This window comes from Sinocyclocheilus anshuiensis, unplaced genomic scaffold (assembly GCF_001515605.1).
Source record: "Sinocyclocheilus anshuiensis isolate Anshui unplaced genomic scaffold, SAMN03320099.WGS_v1.1 scaffold447, whole genome shotgun sequence".
Lineage (NCBI taxonomy): Eukaryota > Metazoa > Chordata > Actinopteri > Cypriniformes > Cyprinidae > Sinocyclocheilus > Sinocyclocheilus anshuiensis.
In genome coordinates this window covers 1,763,202-1,782,752 of record NW_015552615.1, presented here as the reverse complement: position 1 = coordinate 1,782,752, position 19,551 = coordinate 1,763,202, and the positions used below count along the sequence as shown (strand labels likewise).

Genomic DNA, 19,551 nt, shown 5'->3' with positions numbered 1-19,551 from the left:
ACTTTCCGTCCCCACTGTATATATATATATATATATATATATATATATATGAATCAATTATTATAAAAACTTAAAAACTTGAAAAGAAAACATATTATTAATATATAATATTGATTATATATTAATATCATGTAATTGTTAAATTAATTATGTATTATTATGATTTGTCAATTAGATGTATATTATTTTATTGTTTAATAAAACTATGTAAATATAAATATATTTATGAAAATATAAAATACACTTATTTTATATAATTTATATTAATTAAAATAATTAATAATTATACACTGCCGTTCAAAAGTTTGGCGAAAGAGTGGGAACCCTGATCACAGGAATAAATTAGATTTTAATGTATATTAAAATAGAAAAACGTTTCGTAATAATATTTCACAATATTAAATTTTTTCCTGTATTTTTGATCAAATAAATGCAGCCTTGATGAGCAGAAGAAACTCCTTTACAAAACATTTAAAATCGTTCTGATCCCAAACTTTTGAACGGTAGTGTATATAATTAATTATATAATTGTAGTTAACTAACAAATCTCTTGGAACAATTGTTATTTTAACAAAAAATTAATTATCCTTATTATTCTTAGTAATAATAATAATAAATGTATCATTGCAATTATTAATTATCAATTATATATTATTGATTTTTAGCATATTATATGTATATATATTACCAAGTTGAATAAAAATATTATTATTATTATTACTATATGATTTCTATTATATATAATTTTGCGTTATGGACCACACTGATATTACTGTATGCACTAAATTTTCCAAAATATTTGCTGTGAGAGAGTCACCCCTTGCTGGCATGAGAGCGACACAGCAAGAGACTGAATGATTAGTTAAACAATCAGATGACCGTATTGGACTGGATATCAGTGTAATGTTTGGGGTGAGGTTTTTATACTATATGTGCTGCTCTCTACCCCTCCCAGTTTACAAACTGATAGGAACACCTTTCCCAAGAAAGGATTAAGGTACATCTATTTGATCTAAAATCAACTAGTACTGCATTGCAATGTAAGATGGTTCTGACCCACGTATGTTATGCTTTCTTCCGCAGTCGCTATGGCAGCGGCCAATCAGAGGGAGAAGTGAGGGAACGCCGTCATTCCCACACGATCACGAGCATGACGGATTCGGAGAGCCCACCACAGCTGCCCTCGCCGACACACGTGACGCAGCCCTTCCTGGGAAAAACACCGCCGACCAACGTGGGTGAGTGAAGTCAAACACTTCTCAGGTGTGAGATTTTACAGCAGATGCACATAACTGAGATCAGCCATCTTCAATAATGAAATGACTAGTGGTCGATCGATATGGGTTTTTTGACAGCCGATGACGATATCTTGGAAAGCAGGGTGGCCTATGGCCGATATAATTTTATTTATTTTAATTAATATTTAAGAAATTTGAAATAATTTGAAAATGGATTAAAAATAATTGTGTAAAATAAACATACTTATACTTTAGAAGACAAAGCATTTTTCACAAATAAATATTTAATAAAAATCTAATTGAATAGGAAGTAAACACTGTAACCAACAGGGCACTCAGTATTCTGGGAAGTTTGTGTGCATTGGGAATCATATAGGCCTATATATATTTTTTTTTTTTCAAATAAAGCCAAGGTAACACTCATTTTACATACAGCACACAATGAAAATGACATGAATATGACAGTGGGCAAATGCATAAAGCGCAGCATAATTTGAAATCACGAGTTTAGTTTGTCGATCGCGCGTCTCCAGTCAAGCAGAACTCTCCTCCTGTCCTCATTCAATTTGCACAGACCGACCGTCACGCAAAGAACACGCGATCATGCAGGATACAAATGCACACTTCACAAGATCTCAACTAGATTCGACAAAGTCTGCAAGGTTTGTGAAATTAAATGTTCATTAGTCATTCAAAGATTTGTTTAAATGATATTAATGTGTATTTGCTGAATGCTGACGGCAAACAAGAAAGTATTATAATGTTTGCCTTTCTATTACTAATAATATTAAAGCAATCGTTATAATACTTTTTTGTATACATTTTAATTCATTTGTTTAACAGTTCTATCTGATTATTAGATAGAACTGAACGACGACAGTGAACAAGAGGGAGAATGTGAGCACTGTGTGTTAAGGCGCTGCAATCTCAGCGCCGTCAAAATAAAAGTCCTGCCTCAAACACATCGGCCAAACAGAAAAACTTATCGGCCAATGCCGATATTTGAAAAAAGCCAAATATCGGCCAATATATCGGCATTGGCGATATATCGGTCGACCACTAGAAATGACGCTCTCTCTCTCTCTGCAGTGGCACCAATCCCGAGTTCAGGCTCCGGTTCCCAGATCACACGCTCCAACAGCATCCCGGCGAATGACATGGGCTACGAGCTGTACGGCACATCTCCTCTGGGCAGCTCTCTGTCTCTGGCCGACCGACCAAAGAGCATGATGAGATCCGGATCCTTCAGAGAGCCGAGTGAAGACGGTGAGCCATGGAGAATGTTCAGGAACCTGCTCTAACCTAGCCTACTCTTTGATTTGATGCAACATGCTTAAATGCTTTATTTTGCTAGTGTTCAAATGCAGATAACAACTCAGACTAACCTTAATGTGTTATCTGTTGCTTTTCATGGAGAGTAGAGAGTTTTAATATAACTATAACTTTTCTGTCTTTTAGTGTTTTCTGGTTCAAGAATTTGATGTAGTTTGATCTCATTTTTACTGATAGCTCAATAGCAGTATTGTTTTAGTATTACTTGTATACTTTTATAGTATTTATTCATATTTGAATTAGCTTTTATTTTTAGAATTTAGATTATTTTTTTTGTTGCAGTTCTAGTTTAGTTTAATATTTTTCATACTTAAACTACGGCTACAATTTATTTTAAGGTGTCCTTGTTGCAGTGTAGTTCTACATTTAAGTACTGAGTAATAGTAATTAACTATCATCTTAAATGTTTCTATTTAACATAATTTTTTTCCAGTTCATTTTAGTAGTTCAAATTAAAGTTAGTTAGTTGCCAAAGAATTATTTAGTTGTTTTTTAGGTTTTTCATTGGATATTTGTATTTCATTTCAGCTTTAATTTCAATTGGTGAAAAAACATTTTAGTCAACAACACTGCTTCATGGCCAAAGAAGATATCTAATAAATACTTGAAAATGAAATGGAAACTTAGCCTATTTCCTATCGTAATGCACATTCCTTGTCTTATTTTGTATAATTCATCAGTGCATGTTATTCTATTCAGCAATCAGGTATAGACGGACATCAGTCAAGTCACTACCTATCTTTTCATGTTAAATATCTTTATTCTTTATTATCTTTATTTCATTTAGAAATAGACCATATTATACAAATAAAATTGGTTGCAAGCAGTTTCTTGTTGACTTCAGTTATAAAGCAATATGTAGCTATGAAACTATGGCTCTATCCTGTATTTGTGTGTAATTTTGCTCTCTTTCTCTCAGTTCATGGATCTGTGCTGTCTCTGGCCTCAAATGCCTCATCCAACTATTCATCGGTGAGTAGAAACTGATGTAGCATGTTAAAATTCGGTTGGTTTCTGTATTTGAATGGTTTTTGTATATGACTGACAGTGAATAGAACACAGAATCTGCTACAGTCGGCTCTTTATTTCCTGAAATTTCTCTTAACAACCAGCCTTTTTTCTCTGTTTCGTGTCCTTGCTCGCTCTTTCTTGGTCTTTATCACCATTTCTGTATCATGCACTCTAAGACTGAAGAGAGAATGCAAGGAGAGGTAAGAATTTTCTCATGACAGCTTGTCAGCTTCTCTTTATCCTTTGCTTCCTCTTATATTCTGCTATTGCTCAAGAAAAAACAAAACATTCATATTCACTTTTGATAGCAACTCATTCTGCACGATAAATGACACCTAAACAACCAACTATAGTTATTTTTTATGTGACATCATTGCTACTCTAATTGCATTATAGTTAAATGTTAAACCAATTGCTGACCTGTGTTTTGAAAATACCTTGGATTTTTAATGTTTCTAACTCATTCTACCATCTCAGCAAATCCGGATACTGAGGCGTGAGCTGGAGTCATCTCACGATAAAGTGACCAGTCTGACCAACCAACTCTCAGCAAATGTACGTGCAAAACATCACTGCATATTCACAACTGCAGATTTAAAATTGTTATTTTATTGGTATTATTTTAGAGTGATGCATTTCATAATTTCACAATTCATAATTGCATATGATATATATTTATTAATGACATTTCATCATTTTATTTTGTTATTTTGATTGTTTTGATTTAATATTTGTTATTTAATTGTATATCATACAAATAGCATGTTTGTGTCATAGTAGCTTTAAGCAAACGTCTTCATACTTAAAAGTCCATAATATGTTGTCAGAGACACACACGGTCACGTCTATGCCTTCGCCAGCATTTCTACATTCTGACACTTTTCTCGACTTTTCAGTCATCATTGCTTGTTTCCCAGGATTATTAATTAAATAATGAGTGTTGCCATGTAAAGTTGATTATTGTAATTTACAATATTTCTAGTGTTTTAAATCCAGATCACTTCTCACTGCAAGTTCCCACTAACCCCAGCTGCCTTCAGCTCACCCTGCACTGATCTGCTGCTTCAACACAGCTGGCTTCAGCAATACACTCGCACACTGTGATGACTGTCGAGTCTGGATGGGATTAGATTTCCCAGAGGAGTTTGTGTGATTCGGACAGTATTAAAGGGCACCTATTATGTAAAATTCACTTTTGCATGTTGTTTGAAAAAAAATGTGTGTTGGCAGTGTGTGTACAGTACACAACCACCCTATAATGATAAAAATCCACCCGCTCCTTTTTTTCAATCCCCATAAATTATAAGCAGTGTCTCTGTTTGCAGAATCCGTAAAATGTGATGTCACATTTTACAGGCCCCGTCCACGGCTGTTCACGGACACTACCGTATTAGCAGTGAGCCACACACAATCCACCATGTTTATCTCCACACTAGAGCATTTAAAAGCAGCCTTCAAATAAGAAAAATGTCTTATTAAAGCTATAGAAGTTATTCAATCAAGAGCAGTGAGTGATTTTCTGCTTTTATTTTATTGTTTGGGTCATATTATCTGCATAGACGGCTGTATCTAATATAAACATACGATTTCTTTCCCAGCTGTTTATGTTCACAGACATAACCGACTGTGTTTTTGTAACTTATGTGTGTTTTTAACATAAACTTGTATGTATTTGACAGTTTAAGCGCAATAAGACATGAAAGAGAACTTAGTTTAGCACTCACATACCGTGTGACAGCCGCTTTCTGTGCCTGTGCTTCGGATGTGTGTGCTTAGAAAACACTATATCAGAAGTTTAAACTAATGCGGCTTTAAAACGCATGATTTCAGCATTATAGACATGATAATCAAAACCAAACAGATGTTTTTTGGCAGAGTATCTGAGACGAGCTGTAAAGGCACAGCCCTATTCTGAAAAAGGGGGCGGGGAGAACGAAAACAGTGTGTTTCTGCTTCCACTCAAAATAGGCATTTTCAGAATGATACTGTATAATAAATGATCTGTGGGGTGTTTTGAGCTGGAACCTCAGACACATTCTGGGGACACCTGAGACTTATATTACATCTTGTAAAAAGGAGCATAATAGGTGCACTTTAAAATCACTAATTCTATAAAACACAATTTTACCTAATCACCTCAGGGAAAAGTATTCCTGTCTGAGTAGGGATCTACAGTACAGTGTGTTTTATATGGGTGGAAACAAAAGTGCCCTCATAATCATCTCCAGAGGGGCTTTAATGAAACATTTTAATTTCTGATGCTGATCCCAGTGCATATATGAATGTGTGTGTGTGTGTGTGTGTGTATGGGATGGAGGGTTGTGGCCCTATAGTCCTAACAGCACTGTCCCTCTCTCCCTGGCTGATGCCCTGTCCCGGCCTCTGATGACTGACTGATGCCTGGGGTTGCTGGCTGTTGCAGGCAGGCCAGGTTTGTTGGACTGTCACTCGCAGCCCCGTCCGTCGCTGTTGCATGTGTCCCCCCGCCCTCAGTGTGGCGCTGACTGATGATGTGGAGTGGAAGTCATTTATGTTTGCTCTGTGGCTTTCAGGTGTCATCTGGCTGGGTGTTGATGATGTCATAGAGTTGATGTTGGGTGCTGTATGAGGGAGCCACAACTGCAAACACTGACATAGTTGTGAATGTGCACTAATTGAGGATTGCTTTTTTATCTGAACAAACCCTTAGCCCAAATTACTTAATTCTGTGTGTAACTTGTATCGCAAAATTTGTGCTATGCCCTGGAAACCACCCAAAACAACTTAGCAACTACCCAAAACATCCTTGAAACACTTGCAATCCCATAGCAACCACCCTAGCAACTCCTTAACAACCACCAAGAACACCCTACCAACCATGTAACAACAGCCATAGCAGCCAATCCGAACACCATAGGAACTGCAAAGGAACGTGATAAAAACACTTTAGCAAATGCATAGCAACACTACTGTATCAACTACTGAGAATACCTACGCAACACCCTAGCAACCACCCAAAGCCATTGAAATATCATAGCAACCACCTTAGTAACTACCTAGCAACCACCCAAACACATTTGAAACCACTTCGCAATCGCAAAGAAACCTGCTGGAATCATCCACAACATCCTAACAACCACTTAGCAACCACTGAGCTGGCAGTAAACACATAGCCCTAGTAACCACATAGCAATGCCTTGGCAACTATCCATAACACCCTAACAACCACTTAGAACACCCTAGAAACTCCATGGCAAATCCAATGTACTGATAAACACTGAGAACACCTTAGCAACCGCATATAAATGCCCTAGCAACCACTCAGAACACCCTAGCAGCTGCATAGTAATGGTATAAAAAACATTCAGAACACTTTAGCAAATGCATAGGAAAACACTAATGCACTAGAAACCACATTACAATGACCTGGCAACCATCCATCACACCCTAGCAAATGCATAACAAACCTTTAGCAACCATTTAGCAACATTCTGCAGCAACTGCCTAGCAACACACTAATAATCACTCTATAAAAACTTTAGCAACCACATAGAAACACCCTGACAAGCACTGAGAGCACACCTCTGGAAACCACCTAGCAACACACCAATAATCATTCAGAACACCTTAGCAACCACTGAGAACACACTTCTGGAAACCACCCAACAGATCACCTTAGCAACCACATAAAAAAACCCTGGCAACCACTGAGAAACAGGTACACCTTTGGCAACACACCAGTAACCACTTAGAACACCTTAGCAACCAAATAAAAACACCCTGGCAACCACCTAGCAACACTCAAATAACCACTCAGGACACCTTAGCAACCACATAGAAACACTCTGGCAACCACCCACAGCAGCCTAGCGTCACGGTGGCGTTTTTCTTCAGGGAATGTGTGTGTAGTTGCGTATGTGATGCACTAGCATGCTCTGCTGGAGTCACAGTCTCTACTGGTTTATTCCATCATCTCTCTTTCACACACACTCTCTCCAGTAGCGTGTGTGTCGTCACATGGCAACTTCATGGTTTTGTCCTTTCCAGCCTGCAGGTCGTCCTCTGTTCACCCTCTATTCATCCATCCATCCATCCATTTCCACAGCTGTTCTCGATTCCCGTCCTTTCCCGTCGCTCTTTCCCAGTCCAGATGGAGAAACACATGAGAGTGTGTGTGTGTGTGTGTGTGTGTGTGTGTGTGTGTGTGTAATGATCAGTAGTGTATGTCAGACACTAACCTGCACCTATCTATCCTGTGTCTGCAGGCTAACCTGGTGGCGGCGTTTGAGCAGAGTCTGGCCCTCATGACGGCGCGCCTGCAGAGTCTGTCAGTCACTTCTGAGCAGAAGGGTATATATATATACATGCATGCATACATACACACATTCACACACACACATATATATATATATATGTGTGTGTGTATACAGTATATTTACACATACATGTATAAATCAAATATATACAATTATTTAAAAAATGTAATTAATGTATAAATATAATAGAATTTAATGTATACAAAAATGTTTTCAACATGAATAATCATCAGAAATGTTTCATGAGCAAATCAGCATATCTGGATGATTTCTGAAGATCATGTGACACTGAAGACTGGAGTAATGCTGAAAATTCAGATTTGATCACAGCAATAAATTACATTTTACAAAATATTCAAATGCAAATCAGTTATTTTAAATTTCATTCTTCTGGCTTCTTTCAAAAACTGGTTATACGCAAATTGACTGTTATTAGAATTTTAAATACTAAACCGTTTAATCTGTGAAGTAATGTGAACACTGTAAGTTTGGTTTCTGTGTACTTTCATCAGTAGTAAGTCACAGGGATGCACAAAACACACGAATGGCACCATTTCATTAAAACTGACACCAAAAACAGCCAGAAAAAGGCACTTGTGTTAGGTTTTAACAATGAAGTTTCATGGTTTGTTTGTGAAGAGTTTTCTTTTCAACAGTGGAATCAGACATGTTCGTGTTTTAACATTTAACATTATCATTTCAGGATTCTGAGCTACAGGACATGAAGGAAACCATAGAAGTCCTAAAGGTCAAGAACACAGAAGCCCAGTCCATCATTCAAGGGGCCCTCAATGTCCCCGAAACCACACCCAAAGGTTTTTTTTTTAATATGTACATTTATTCCTTTTTGTGCATAAGGCTTTCTTCATGGTTTTTAGACTTTTTTTTAGACTTGATGGAAGTGCGTGCTAAATAAACACTGATTTCCCCCTCAGAGTTGCAGATCGACCGGCAGAACTCGTCAGAGAGCATCTCCAGTCTGAACAGCATCACCAGTCACTCCAGCGCCGGCAGCCTGAAGGAACAGGAGGCCAAGAAGAAGAAGAAGAAGAGCTGGGTGAGGATGGGAACAGTTTTAGATGGTTTAATCTTGGGTTCAGGCTGGTCCAGGCTGCTCGTTTAGCTGATCTAATATGTGTAATGTAGATGGTCTGTTTCAGTGTTGTGATTAAGTATGACTGTGATCTCTTCCCTACGCTTCCCTGCTCCCTATTTCACAGGTCTATGAGGTGAGCCCATCCACATCCATAACAATCACAGCATACTTGAAACTTCTGAAGAAACAATCAATATCTTCTTTGCCATTATATTATGTGGTCAAAAACTCAGTCAATAAGTCTCAGCAAATTAAAATTGTACAGTATAGTCTGAAATGGATGCTTTCAGGTTTAGAAGCTGATGCATTTCAAGGATGATTTTGTGTTTCATGCAATGCAATATACTGTACAATATATTAATAGACATATTGACTGAAAAATTAATGTAACACATGATGTTCCAGGTGTCCTAGTACTCTCCATCATTTCATGCATGCTTTAACTGTTTGATATGTGCTTTGTGATTAATACTGTCATAACTAATGCCTGAGATAAGCATTATATTATGAAACTTTACAGGGTGAGCACCATATTTAATTTAACGTGTTAATGAACTATTTTTGATACACTTATAGTATTTCTTCATTTTTGAATTAGCATTTGTTGTTATACTTTTCAGTTAATTTAATTTATAATTAATTTCTTATTTTATTTTATTTGAGTAATTTTGTTATGTGCCTTTCTCATTTTTATTAGTTGTTGGGGTTTTAATATTTCTATATAGCTTTAATTTATTATTATTTCAGTGTTATTTTTAGGGTTTTAATACTTCAGCTTATTCAGTTTCTTTCAGTTAACTGCCAAAGCAACATGTCCAATTTTATTTTAAGTTTAAATTTCATTTAATGTTTATATTTTATTTTATATTTCATATATTATCTATATATTATATATTATCATTCGTTACATTGTACTACCAATGCCAATTGAATGCTTTGCTTGAAAATTATGAAGCTTGTTGGATCATTTTAGCTACAATTCATTGTTAAGATGTGCCATCACAAACACATCAAATCATACTGTGTATGCCTCCACTGTGATTGTGTTTTGCTGTTTGCTGCCATTATGAATCCAAACCATCTATACTAACACTGTGAATTCATACTTGTTTGTAAGACTCTCAATATGAAGTAGTCTTTAGTTGAGCGTTGACCCTCATTTCTGCTCTACATATAGCTGAGGAGCTCCTTCAACAAGGCCTTCAGTAAAAAGGGATCCAAAGCACCATACGCAGATATAGAGGAGATCGCAACGCCGGTCACATCTGCCCCGTCTTCACCCAAAATCCAACATCATGTGGATAACGCCTCCGCAAAGGCCTCGACTTCAACATGGGGGTAGGAAATGCAATTGTTTATGTTCTTCACAAGATGATTTAAATTATTCAGCGTCCACCTTTCATGGTTGTATGTTTGATGTTGGTATTTACGGCAGATCGTGCGAGGGCCGTGAGGACACTGAGCACGAAGAGAAAGGGGTGTCAGAGTTACGCTCGGAACTGTGGGAGAAAGAGCGCAAGCTGACGGACATCCGTTTGGAGGCGCTGAGCTCCGCCCATCAGCTGGAGCAGCTGCAGGAGGCCATGACCAACATGCAGGTGTGTGTGTGTTTGAGAGACACTGTACAGGTGAATACAAATTCATGAGCGGGCTTATATTTGACTGTAAAACTGATTTCACGCCTCAGATTTTGATTGGTCGTCTACATGAGGGTTTTGTGAAATTGATTTTGGCTGCAAATAAAAATATGTAAAATTAAATTAACTAAATAATAATAATACATTTAAATTATAATGAATATATTAAAATGTATTATTATTGTTATTATTATTATATTGGTGTACTGGTTAGTTATGAATAATACAAAAAAAATAAATAATTGCAAGTGATATATTTAAATATATTATTATTATATTAATATGTACAATTTAATTAATAATAACAGTAATCAAAAAATTATTTCAAATTCTTCTGTATGTGTTTAAATTATTACTTTTGTTATTGTTATTATTTAGGTGTACTGGTTAGTTATTAATAATATAAATAATAATTTTAAACAATTGTAATTGTAATAAAATAAAATGTGCACAACTAAATTAATAATAACAATCATTTTAAATTATTTTAAATTATACAGTATATATTTAAATTTAAAATAATTATTATTTTTTATTGTTATATCGGTGTTATATAGGTGTTAGTTATTAACAATACAAATTATTTTAAATTTATTGTTATTGTATTATTGTTGTTGTTGTTGTTATCTAAATATGTATAATTTATTTAATACTTATCATTTTAAAATATTTAAAATTATATGATATATATGTATATATATATATATATATATATAAATTATTATTATTATTATTTAGGCACACTGGTTAATAATAATAATGAAATTGACATTAAATGTGTAATACTTGGGTTTCTTCATTTCTTCATTTAAATCCCTTAACAAATGCATTGACAGATGACGGTGGAAAACCTGAAGGCGGAGAATAACCAGCTGAAGACGAGTGGCCCCTCCTCCAGACCGCCGAGCTCCACCTCCCAGTCCTCTGGGCTCGGTTCATTGGGCGTCTCATCACCATGGCAATCGGTGTCGTCTTTCGGCAAAACCGGCATGGGACAAAATGAGCCTTACCCAGGTCACACATTTACACACAGAGATTTCATGCATAAAATGTGGAGTTCTCACATCCAAACGCTCTTGAATTCTACACTTTCTCACTGTGGTTTCTGTTCGTCTCTCACAGATGTCTTTCAAAGCCCCACCACGACGTTGCAGAAGGACGAAAGTCTCGTCAGAGTGTTGGTTCGCATACCCAATCAGCACCTATTCAAAGACGTGAGTGCTTTACACCACCATCTTCATCCTGATGAGTCAGCTGATCAAACGGATAGTTCTGATTCTAAACTCTGACTTGTATTATTTTTATTCAGTATATTATATATATTAGCCTATTTATAAATATTTTGAATTAGCTTTTATTTTTATGTTTTACATATATTACATTTACATATTATACTCCAACTTAAAATTATTTTATTTCAGTTACTCGTCAAGACTGTTTTTAAGTTTTTTTTTTTATGTAATATTTGTTTTATTTCAGCTATATTTAAGTTAACAAAAATATTATTAAATTATACCGTTTTATATTTTTTTATTTATATTGTTGTTTGTTATATTTGTAATATTTTAAAATAATCTTTAATAAAACAAAGAAAATATTACTTTTTAATAATAACTTTTTTATATTGAAAAATTAAAATGAATATTGAATGTAATTAAAAAAATAATAATTTGAATAATTAATTGTAATTTATATGTTGTTTCACAACTACAAAAAACCTGATCTACTTTACATTTTTAAAGCTCATTTGAAAGTGTCTCATTCATAGGAGGTGAAACAGCTGGAGTTTTTCATTGGCACGGTTAAAATCAGCGGACAGACTGAGTGGTTTTCTCTGGACTCTGTAGTTATCCAGGCTTTTAAAGTAAGTGCCCTCTGCAGTCTTCTGAGGGACAGAAACATCCACACATTTAGACACAAAATAAATCACACTTTGAGAATGTGCTGTCACCGTGCGTCTGTAGGAGTATTTAGCGGTGGTGGACCCCGGCTCCAGTCTCGGTCTCTCTCAGGACTCCATCTACAGCTACAGCCTAAGCCATGTGAAGAGGGTTCTGGGAGCGCAGCCGCACGAGACGAATCCTGTGCGCCTCTACAGCAAAGGCTCCTCCTGCATCAGCGTGATTTACATTTTTAGGTATAATATGGTTTGTCCTAGTTAAGTATTTATATAATGTATAATATCTATTCTACATCATATAAATACTATTATACCTAGAAATATATATCACAATTATGTAGTACTCCAACTTAAACTTATTTTATTTCAGTTACTCGTCAAGACTATATTTTTGTTTACGTTTTTACGTTTTTTTAATCTATTCTTTGTTTTATTTTATTTCAGCTAACAAAAACAATTATTATTAAATGTAACCATTTTATATATTTAATTTATATTGTTGTTTGTTGTATTTTTAAATAATGTTGAATAAAATAAAGAAAATATTAATATTTGTAATAATATTTAAGTAATACTTGTTTATATTTAAAAATTAAAATGAAATATTGAATGTAATTATTTATATAAATGTTGTTTTTACAACTATAAACAACCTTCTGATCTGCTGTAACTTTTGAAAATCAAATGTCTCATTGATAGGAGGTGAAACAGCTGGAGTTTTTAATTGGCACGGTTAAAATGAGCGGACGGACAGACTGGTTTGCTCTGGACTCTGCAGTTATCCAGGCTTTTAAAGTGAGTGCCGTCTGCAGTCTTCTGAGGGACAGAAACATCCACACATTTAGACCCGAAATCAAACGTCTGAAATGCTTTGAGAGTGTGTAAAGCTCTTCTCCTGTCACGGTGCGTCTGTAGGAGTATTTAGCGGTGGTGGACCCCGGCTCCAGTCTCGGTCTCTCTCAGGACTCCATCTACAGCTACAGCCTAAGCCATGTGAAGAGGGTTCTGGGAGCGCAGCCGCACGAGACGAATCCTGTGCGCCTCTACAGCAAAGGCTCCTCCTGCATCAGCGTGACTCTGAAAGGTCAGTGTGTTGAGGCTGCTGGATAACAGTGGAACCGTACATGAACATGTCCAACTCCAATCTTGTACTGTAGGTATGAGTCACCTCAAGCCATACACTTAATACTGTTTAATGAACACAACTGAAATGTGAACATGTCGTTATATATAAATATAATATTTATTTTATTTTTAGTCATTTTAGTACTTCAAATAAAACTATTATTATTATTATTATTATTAGATGCACTGGTTAATGCTACTACTACTACTACTAATAATATTACTTTTACATATTTTATATTATTATTTTTTATTTATTATTATATTATTTTTATTTCTATATTTTACATGAAATTAATGCTTAATTGTGGACAATATTATGCTTTATTTCCCGCATCTGAAATTCCTTCCTTTTGCAGTTACAATTTCTAACAGCGCTCAAACACTTTCAAGTTGTTTTACTGACCGTAAGCTAGTAAATGCTCTGACACAACTTTTCAGTATTTTTCCATATAAACTGTAAGCCATTATTTTCAGATTTCCATCTTCAATAACCGTCAACAAACAATGCTAACACCCACAGGCAGCGCTGCAGTGTGATTGAGGTATTTTCATAACTCAAATCCCCAGAGAAGAGCAATATAGCGCTAATGTTTCTGACTGTAACGGCAGCCAGCAGGAGGTGTGATTAAACAGCAGATCCACAATCCCATCATTCCTGAGCTCTCAGTCTGATATATGACCCAGGGAATCGGGGCCGTTACCCAGACTCCTCTGGGCTTGGTCTAGGTGTTATTTTAAGCACAGGCTGCAATTCAGAGCTGTTTATTGAGGTGGTGTGATGCTATAGACCACCCAGACTAAAGAAAAAACACTAATTTGCCTATTCTCTCTCTCAAAGAAGAAGAAAATGTGTGTTCCCTCTATTCTGGGTGCAATTTCTTCCTGTACTGCATTTAAAAAATACTTTACATACACTCTTAAGATTTAAAAAATAGCCTACATATCTTTAATCAGAAGCATTAAAACATGTCTTACAGATTAATAGTTACATTAGTCATGGTTACATTATCATTATCAGTCTGAATAGGGTGATATTATAAGCATATAATGCAATGGTGTATTTTTTCCCATTGATACTGTACATTTAACTATTATTTCTATTGCACATTATATTGTTTTGATGCTTGATGTCACTTGTGAAATTGAAAACAGCATGCAAAATTTTTGATTGATCAAGAATCAAGCAAAAAATATAATTATGATAATCAACATAGCAGCTATAATAATAAAAAAGTGGTTATTTGTTTGAGCCAAAGGGTTCCTTGATTTTTACAGTGGATAAAATTGTATTTATATTTATATACATTGTGGTTATTTCTAATATAGATTTAATAATATAAATTTAAGCATAAAAATTATATCTTTAAAGCTTGTTAATATTCCTACACACACACATATATATATATATAGGGGTTATTCTACTACTGTATATTAAAAAGTCACAATAAACCTAGCTTACTATTGAAACTCAGCAAAGTGCTTGTAAATGTCAGTCATTTGTTGCTTTGGATAAAAGCATCTATAAGACTAGTTAATGTAAATGTATTGTAAAACATGTTATCTGTATTGTACTGTTCCCCTGAATGCAGGACTGAAGGAGAAGTGTGTGGACGTTCTGGTGTTTGAGTCGCTCATCCCCAAGCCCATGATGCAGCATTACATCAGTCTGCTGCTCAAGCACCGGCGCTTGATCTTATCGGGCCCCAGCGGCACAGGGAAGACCTACCTCACCAACCGCCTTGCCGAGTACCTGGTGGAGCGCAGCGCTCGAGAGGTTACACCCGCCATCACCACCACCTTCAACATGCACCGCCAGTCCTGCAAGGTACACAGACAAGATATTCACATTCAGAGATCTTATTTTTATTAGATTAGAACACAACTTGAACTGAATTGAGCTGGATAACGGCTCTTTGATCTTCTGTAGAGCTTTTTTACAGCTGAAATTGAAGTCATTTTACAACTGATGAACTTTGATGACACTGTTATTGAACTAAATTGAATCAACATTGAACTAAATTGAGCTGAATAATGAAAAGCTTTATATTTCAGATAAATGCTGTTCTTTTGAACTGTCTGTTTATTGTAGAATCCTGAAAAAAGTTTTCAGCATCAATAATAATCACAAATGTTTCTTAAGCAACAAATTAGCATATTAGAAGGATCATGTGACACTTAAGACTGCAGTAATGATGCTGAAAATTCAGTGTTGCGTCACAGGAATAAATTACAATTAAAAATATATTCAAATGCAAAACAGTTATTTGAACTTGTAAAAAATATTTCACAATGTTACTGTTTTTGCTGTATTTTGGATAAAATAAATGCAGGCTTGGTGAGCAGATATCATTTATAATTATATTAAAAACAAATATTAATATATTTTGTAATATACATAAATAACAAAACACTTAAACCATAATGAACCCCTGTCTTGCTCTTGAAGCTTGCCATTGTGAGTAGTGAGACTTACAGTATGATTCAAATTATATCTGAATCAAATTTGTTTCATAATTGATAAACTTTGCAAAATTGACAGTGTTATTGAACTAAATTAAATTAACACTGAACTGAATTGAGCTGCAAAATCACACTGTTGTCTTCTGTAGAGCTGAATATTGTGCCAATTTCTATTATTAGAAGACATTATTATAAAGGTTATTATAAAGATAGATTATTATAAAGATATCATTTTTTAAATGAGCAATACACAATTGTCATAAATGAATTGTTAAATGAATTATGACACTGTTGTCTTCTGTACAGCTAATTTACAGCTGAAATTTATTTTATTTATTTTTTTTGCAATTAATAATTTTGTATTTTGCAAAATTGCCACTGTTATTTTCTTGTTTGTTACTGTGAATCTGCTTTAAAACAGTGTTGCATAAAGTGCTATATAAATAAATGTGATTCGACTTGACCTGACGTAACCTCTGACTGTTTTTGTCTTTTTATCCCAACAGGACCTTCAGCTCTATCTGGCCAATCTGGCCAATCAGACCGATCGGGAGAGCAGCACAGCTGAGATCCCGCTGGTTGTCATCTTGGATGATGTGCATGATGCAACATCTCTCAGTGAACTTGTTAATGGTGCTTTAACCTGTAAATATCATAAATGGTGAGTCTAGGAAAGTCTACACCAAAAATGACAAGTGGGTTTCCCAGTCATCTTAAAGGTGTCAAGAGCTGTTTTGTTTCTCTTTCTCAGTCCATATATAATAGGGACAACCAATCAGCCAGTGAAGATGACCCCTAACCATGGCCTACACCTCAGCTTCAGGTTGGTCAGTGCTAACATACACAAGGTCCTTTTAGCTTCCTGTCGAGTGTCAGTGAGGAACAGCTGGGACGTGTTGCCCCTCCTGCTTTTGTTTTCATTGTCGTTTTGGGTGACACTAACATGTGCTTGCCTTTTCACTCCCTATATACTGCAAAAGGATGCCTAATTTTCATATTTTATAGTGTTCAAATTTACTGTATGGCCTAACTCACATTTTCAACAAATGACAAACCACAATTCTAAGCACAGAAGTGCTAGTTTTCGCTCGTCTCTTTTTTCAAACATAAAATATAACAAATATAAAATAATGTCACTATAAATAAAAGTAACATGTCCATTTGGTCATTTATTTGACAAGTAATCATGATAAGCAGGGTAATATACAGTCAGCTGGTCATTATTGCAAAAAAAAAAAAAAAAGCTCTTCAGGATAATATAAGACCTTCATCAATGTGTTTGGGGTTTATTTTTACACAATGACTGGCTGACTGTACATTAACTTTTATATTTTTACACACATTTATGATATAATAGGTTTTAATGTTAGCGAAAGAGATATACACAGATTTGCTGAAATTAATATTGTTTGTGAAATATTTACTCAAACAATTTAAATGTAGTTTATTCCTGTGATCAAATCATTATCAGTCTTCAGTGTCACATGATCCTTCAGAAATTATTCTAATATGCTGATTTGTTGCTTAAGAAGCGTTTCTTCTTTTTGTTGAAAACAGTTGCTCTTTACTGTTTTTGTGGACATCTCGGTTTTTCAGGATTTTGTGATGAATAGAAAGTACAACAGAACAGCATTTACTTACAATAGAATTTTTGGGCACATTATAAATGCCTTTACTCTCACTTTTGATTAATTTAATGCATCCTTGCTGGATAAAACTATTAATTAAAAAAATATATAAAAATACTGACCCCTTTTTGAATGGTCCTCTATTTATCAGTTTTCATATTTGTTTTACATGTTTCCTCTATACAGGATGGTGATGTTTTCCAATAACGTCGAACCAGCAAACGGATTCCTGGTACGTTACCTGCACAGAAAGCTAATGGAGGCTGAAGATCCCAGGAGCGTGAAGAATGAAGATCTGCTGCGGGTGCTGGACTGGGTGCCCAGACTCTGGTACCACCTTCACACCTTCCTGGAGAAACACAGCACCTCTGATTTCCTCATTGGTAATTTTCATTTTTACATCGGCACCATATTGGATAAGAATGAGGAGGCATTTTTTTAAATAACAAGCTTGATGTGCCTAATTCAGGGAGTATTTCATCTATGTGTGTCCAATCTGTGTTGCCGTAGGTCCCTGCTTCTTCTTGTCCTGTCCAGTAACTGTAGAGGAATTCCGCACGTGGTTTATCGATCTTTGGAATCACTCAATCATCCCGTACCTGCAGGAAGGAGCCAAAGATGGCATTAAGGTGGGTCAAAGTATCCCAAACTTGAAGATAAATTTAACCTGTCGGTCAGAATGCCGCTTCCTAACTGTTCAAGTGAGCAGTTTTTGGTTGAATCAGTGTAAATATGTGTGTCTGCAGGTTCACGGGCAGAAGTCGGTGTGGGAGGATCCGGTGGAGTGGGTCAGAGGATCTCTGCCCTGGCCGTCTGCTCAGCAAGACCAGGCCAAACTCTTCCACCTGCCTCCCCCGAGCACAGGCCCCGGCAGCCCCAGCCAGCCAGGAGACGATCGGCCACATAAAGAGACGCCGCCCAGCTCCGTCGAGTCAGATCCACTGGTCAGTGTGTGGATTAGGGCTGTCAGCATTAATAAAAGAATTTATTTAAATCTATACATTTTCTGTATATATACATTATATATTAATCGTGATTAATCGCATCCAAAAGAAAAGTTTTTGTTTACATAATATATGTGTGTGTACTGTGTATATTTATTGTGCATATATATAAAAACACATACAGCATATATTTTGAAAATATTTACATGTATATTCATGTATATATTTATATTCATATAAATGATATCATATATAAATATATGCATTATAATTCAAGACAGAAAAAAACACTAAGCAGTCTAATTTTGTCACGAATAGGCTGGGATTTATGAGTTATTCGTACAGGCTTAAAGCTAATTAACCTACATAAATCACAAAGACGTTGCCAATATTACATGACGTCTAAACCACTTTTCTTGACACACATTTACACACTTTCAACTTTTTTTTGAGCATGGTTTAAACTTCTTAAAGTTTATTCATAAACAGTGGTTTTAAATGCTTTTATGATTACATGTTATACAGCTGGCCTGTTTTTAATAACTAAAAAGAAAATTATGTATTTTAAGTAGTGCTGTCAATACAGCATATATTTTGAAAATATTTACATGTATATATTTATATTCATATAAATGATATCATATATAAATATATTTAATATATAAACGGAACATATTTTTCTTAAATATATACATGCATGGCATGTGTGTATAAATATATACACAGTATATAATAAATATACACAGTACACATATATTATTTAAACAAAGACTTTTATTTTGGATGCGATTAATCGCGATTAATCATTTGACAGCACTAACATATATATATATATATATATATATATATATATATATATTATACACTACTATAAATTACATA

The 19,551-nt window shown here is 35.1% G+C and overlaps 1 protein-coding gene across 6 annotated transcripts in view; it reads left to right on the top strand.

Moving 5' to 3' along the window:
• nav1b (neuron navigator 1b) overlaps window positions 1–19,551 on the top strand; it is a 108,890-nt gene that overhangs the window by 81,459 nt on the left and 7,880 nt on the right. For 3 of the 6 annotated variants that reach the window (XM_016457145.1, XM_016457144.1, XM_016457147.1), the window contains 22 exons: window positions 1,084–1,238; window positions 2,328–2,504; window positions 3,490–3,542; window positions 3,758–3,781; window positions 4,059–4,136; window positions 6,004–6,012; window positions 7,826–7,910; window positions 8,581–8,691; window positions 8,812–8,933; window positions 9,097–9,105; window positions 10,150–10,310; window positions 10,408–10,570; window positions 11,446–11,623; window positions 11,732–11,823; window positions 13,209–13,304; window positions 13,425–13,593; window positions 15,227–15,462; window positions 16,604–16,758; window positions 16,849–16,920; window positions 17,912–18,108; window positions 18,236–18,354; window positions 18,472–18,669. In XM_016457145.1, the coding sequence (XP_016312631.1) occupies window positions 1,084–1,238; window positions 2,328–2,504; window positions 3,490–3,542; window positions 3,758–3,781; window positions 4,059–4,136; window positions 6,004–6,012; window positions 7,826–7,910; window positions 8,581–8,691; window positions 8,812–8,933; window positions 9,097–9,105; window positions 10,150–10,310; window positions 10,408–10,570; window positions 11,446–11,623; window positions 11,732–11,823; window positions 13,209–13,304; window positions 13,425–13,593; window positions 15,227–15,462; window positions 16,604–16,758; window positions 16,849–16,920; window positions 17,912–18,108; window positions 18,236–18,354; window positions 18,472–18,669 (2,659 nt within the window). The remainder of the gene's footprint in view (window positions 1–1,083; window positions 1,239–2,327; window positions 2,505–3,489; window positions 3,543–3,757; window positions 3,782–4,058; window positions 4,137–6,003; window positions 6,013–7,825; window positions 7,911–8,580; window positions 8,692–8,811; window positions 8,934–9,096; window positions 9,106–10,149; window positions 10,311–10,407; window positions 10,571–11,445; window positions 11,624–11,731; window positions 11,824–13,208; window positions 13,305–13,424; window positions 13,594–15,226; window positions 15,463–16,603; window positions 16,759–16,848; window positions 16,921–17,911; window positions 18,109–18,235; window positions 18,355–18,471; window positions 18,670–19,551) is intronic. The other 3 variants (XM_016457146.1, XM_016457150.1, XM_016457148.1) reach the window with 3 other exon arrangements.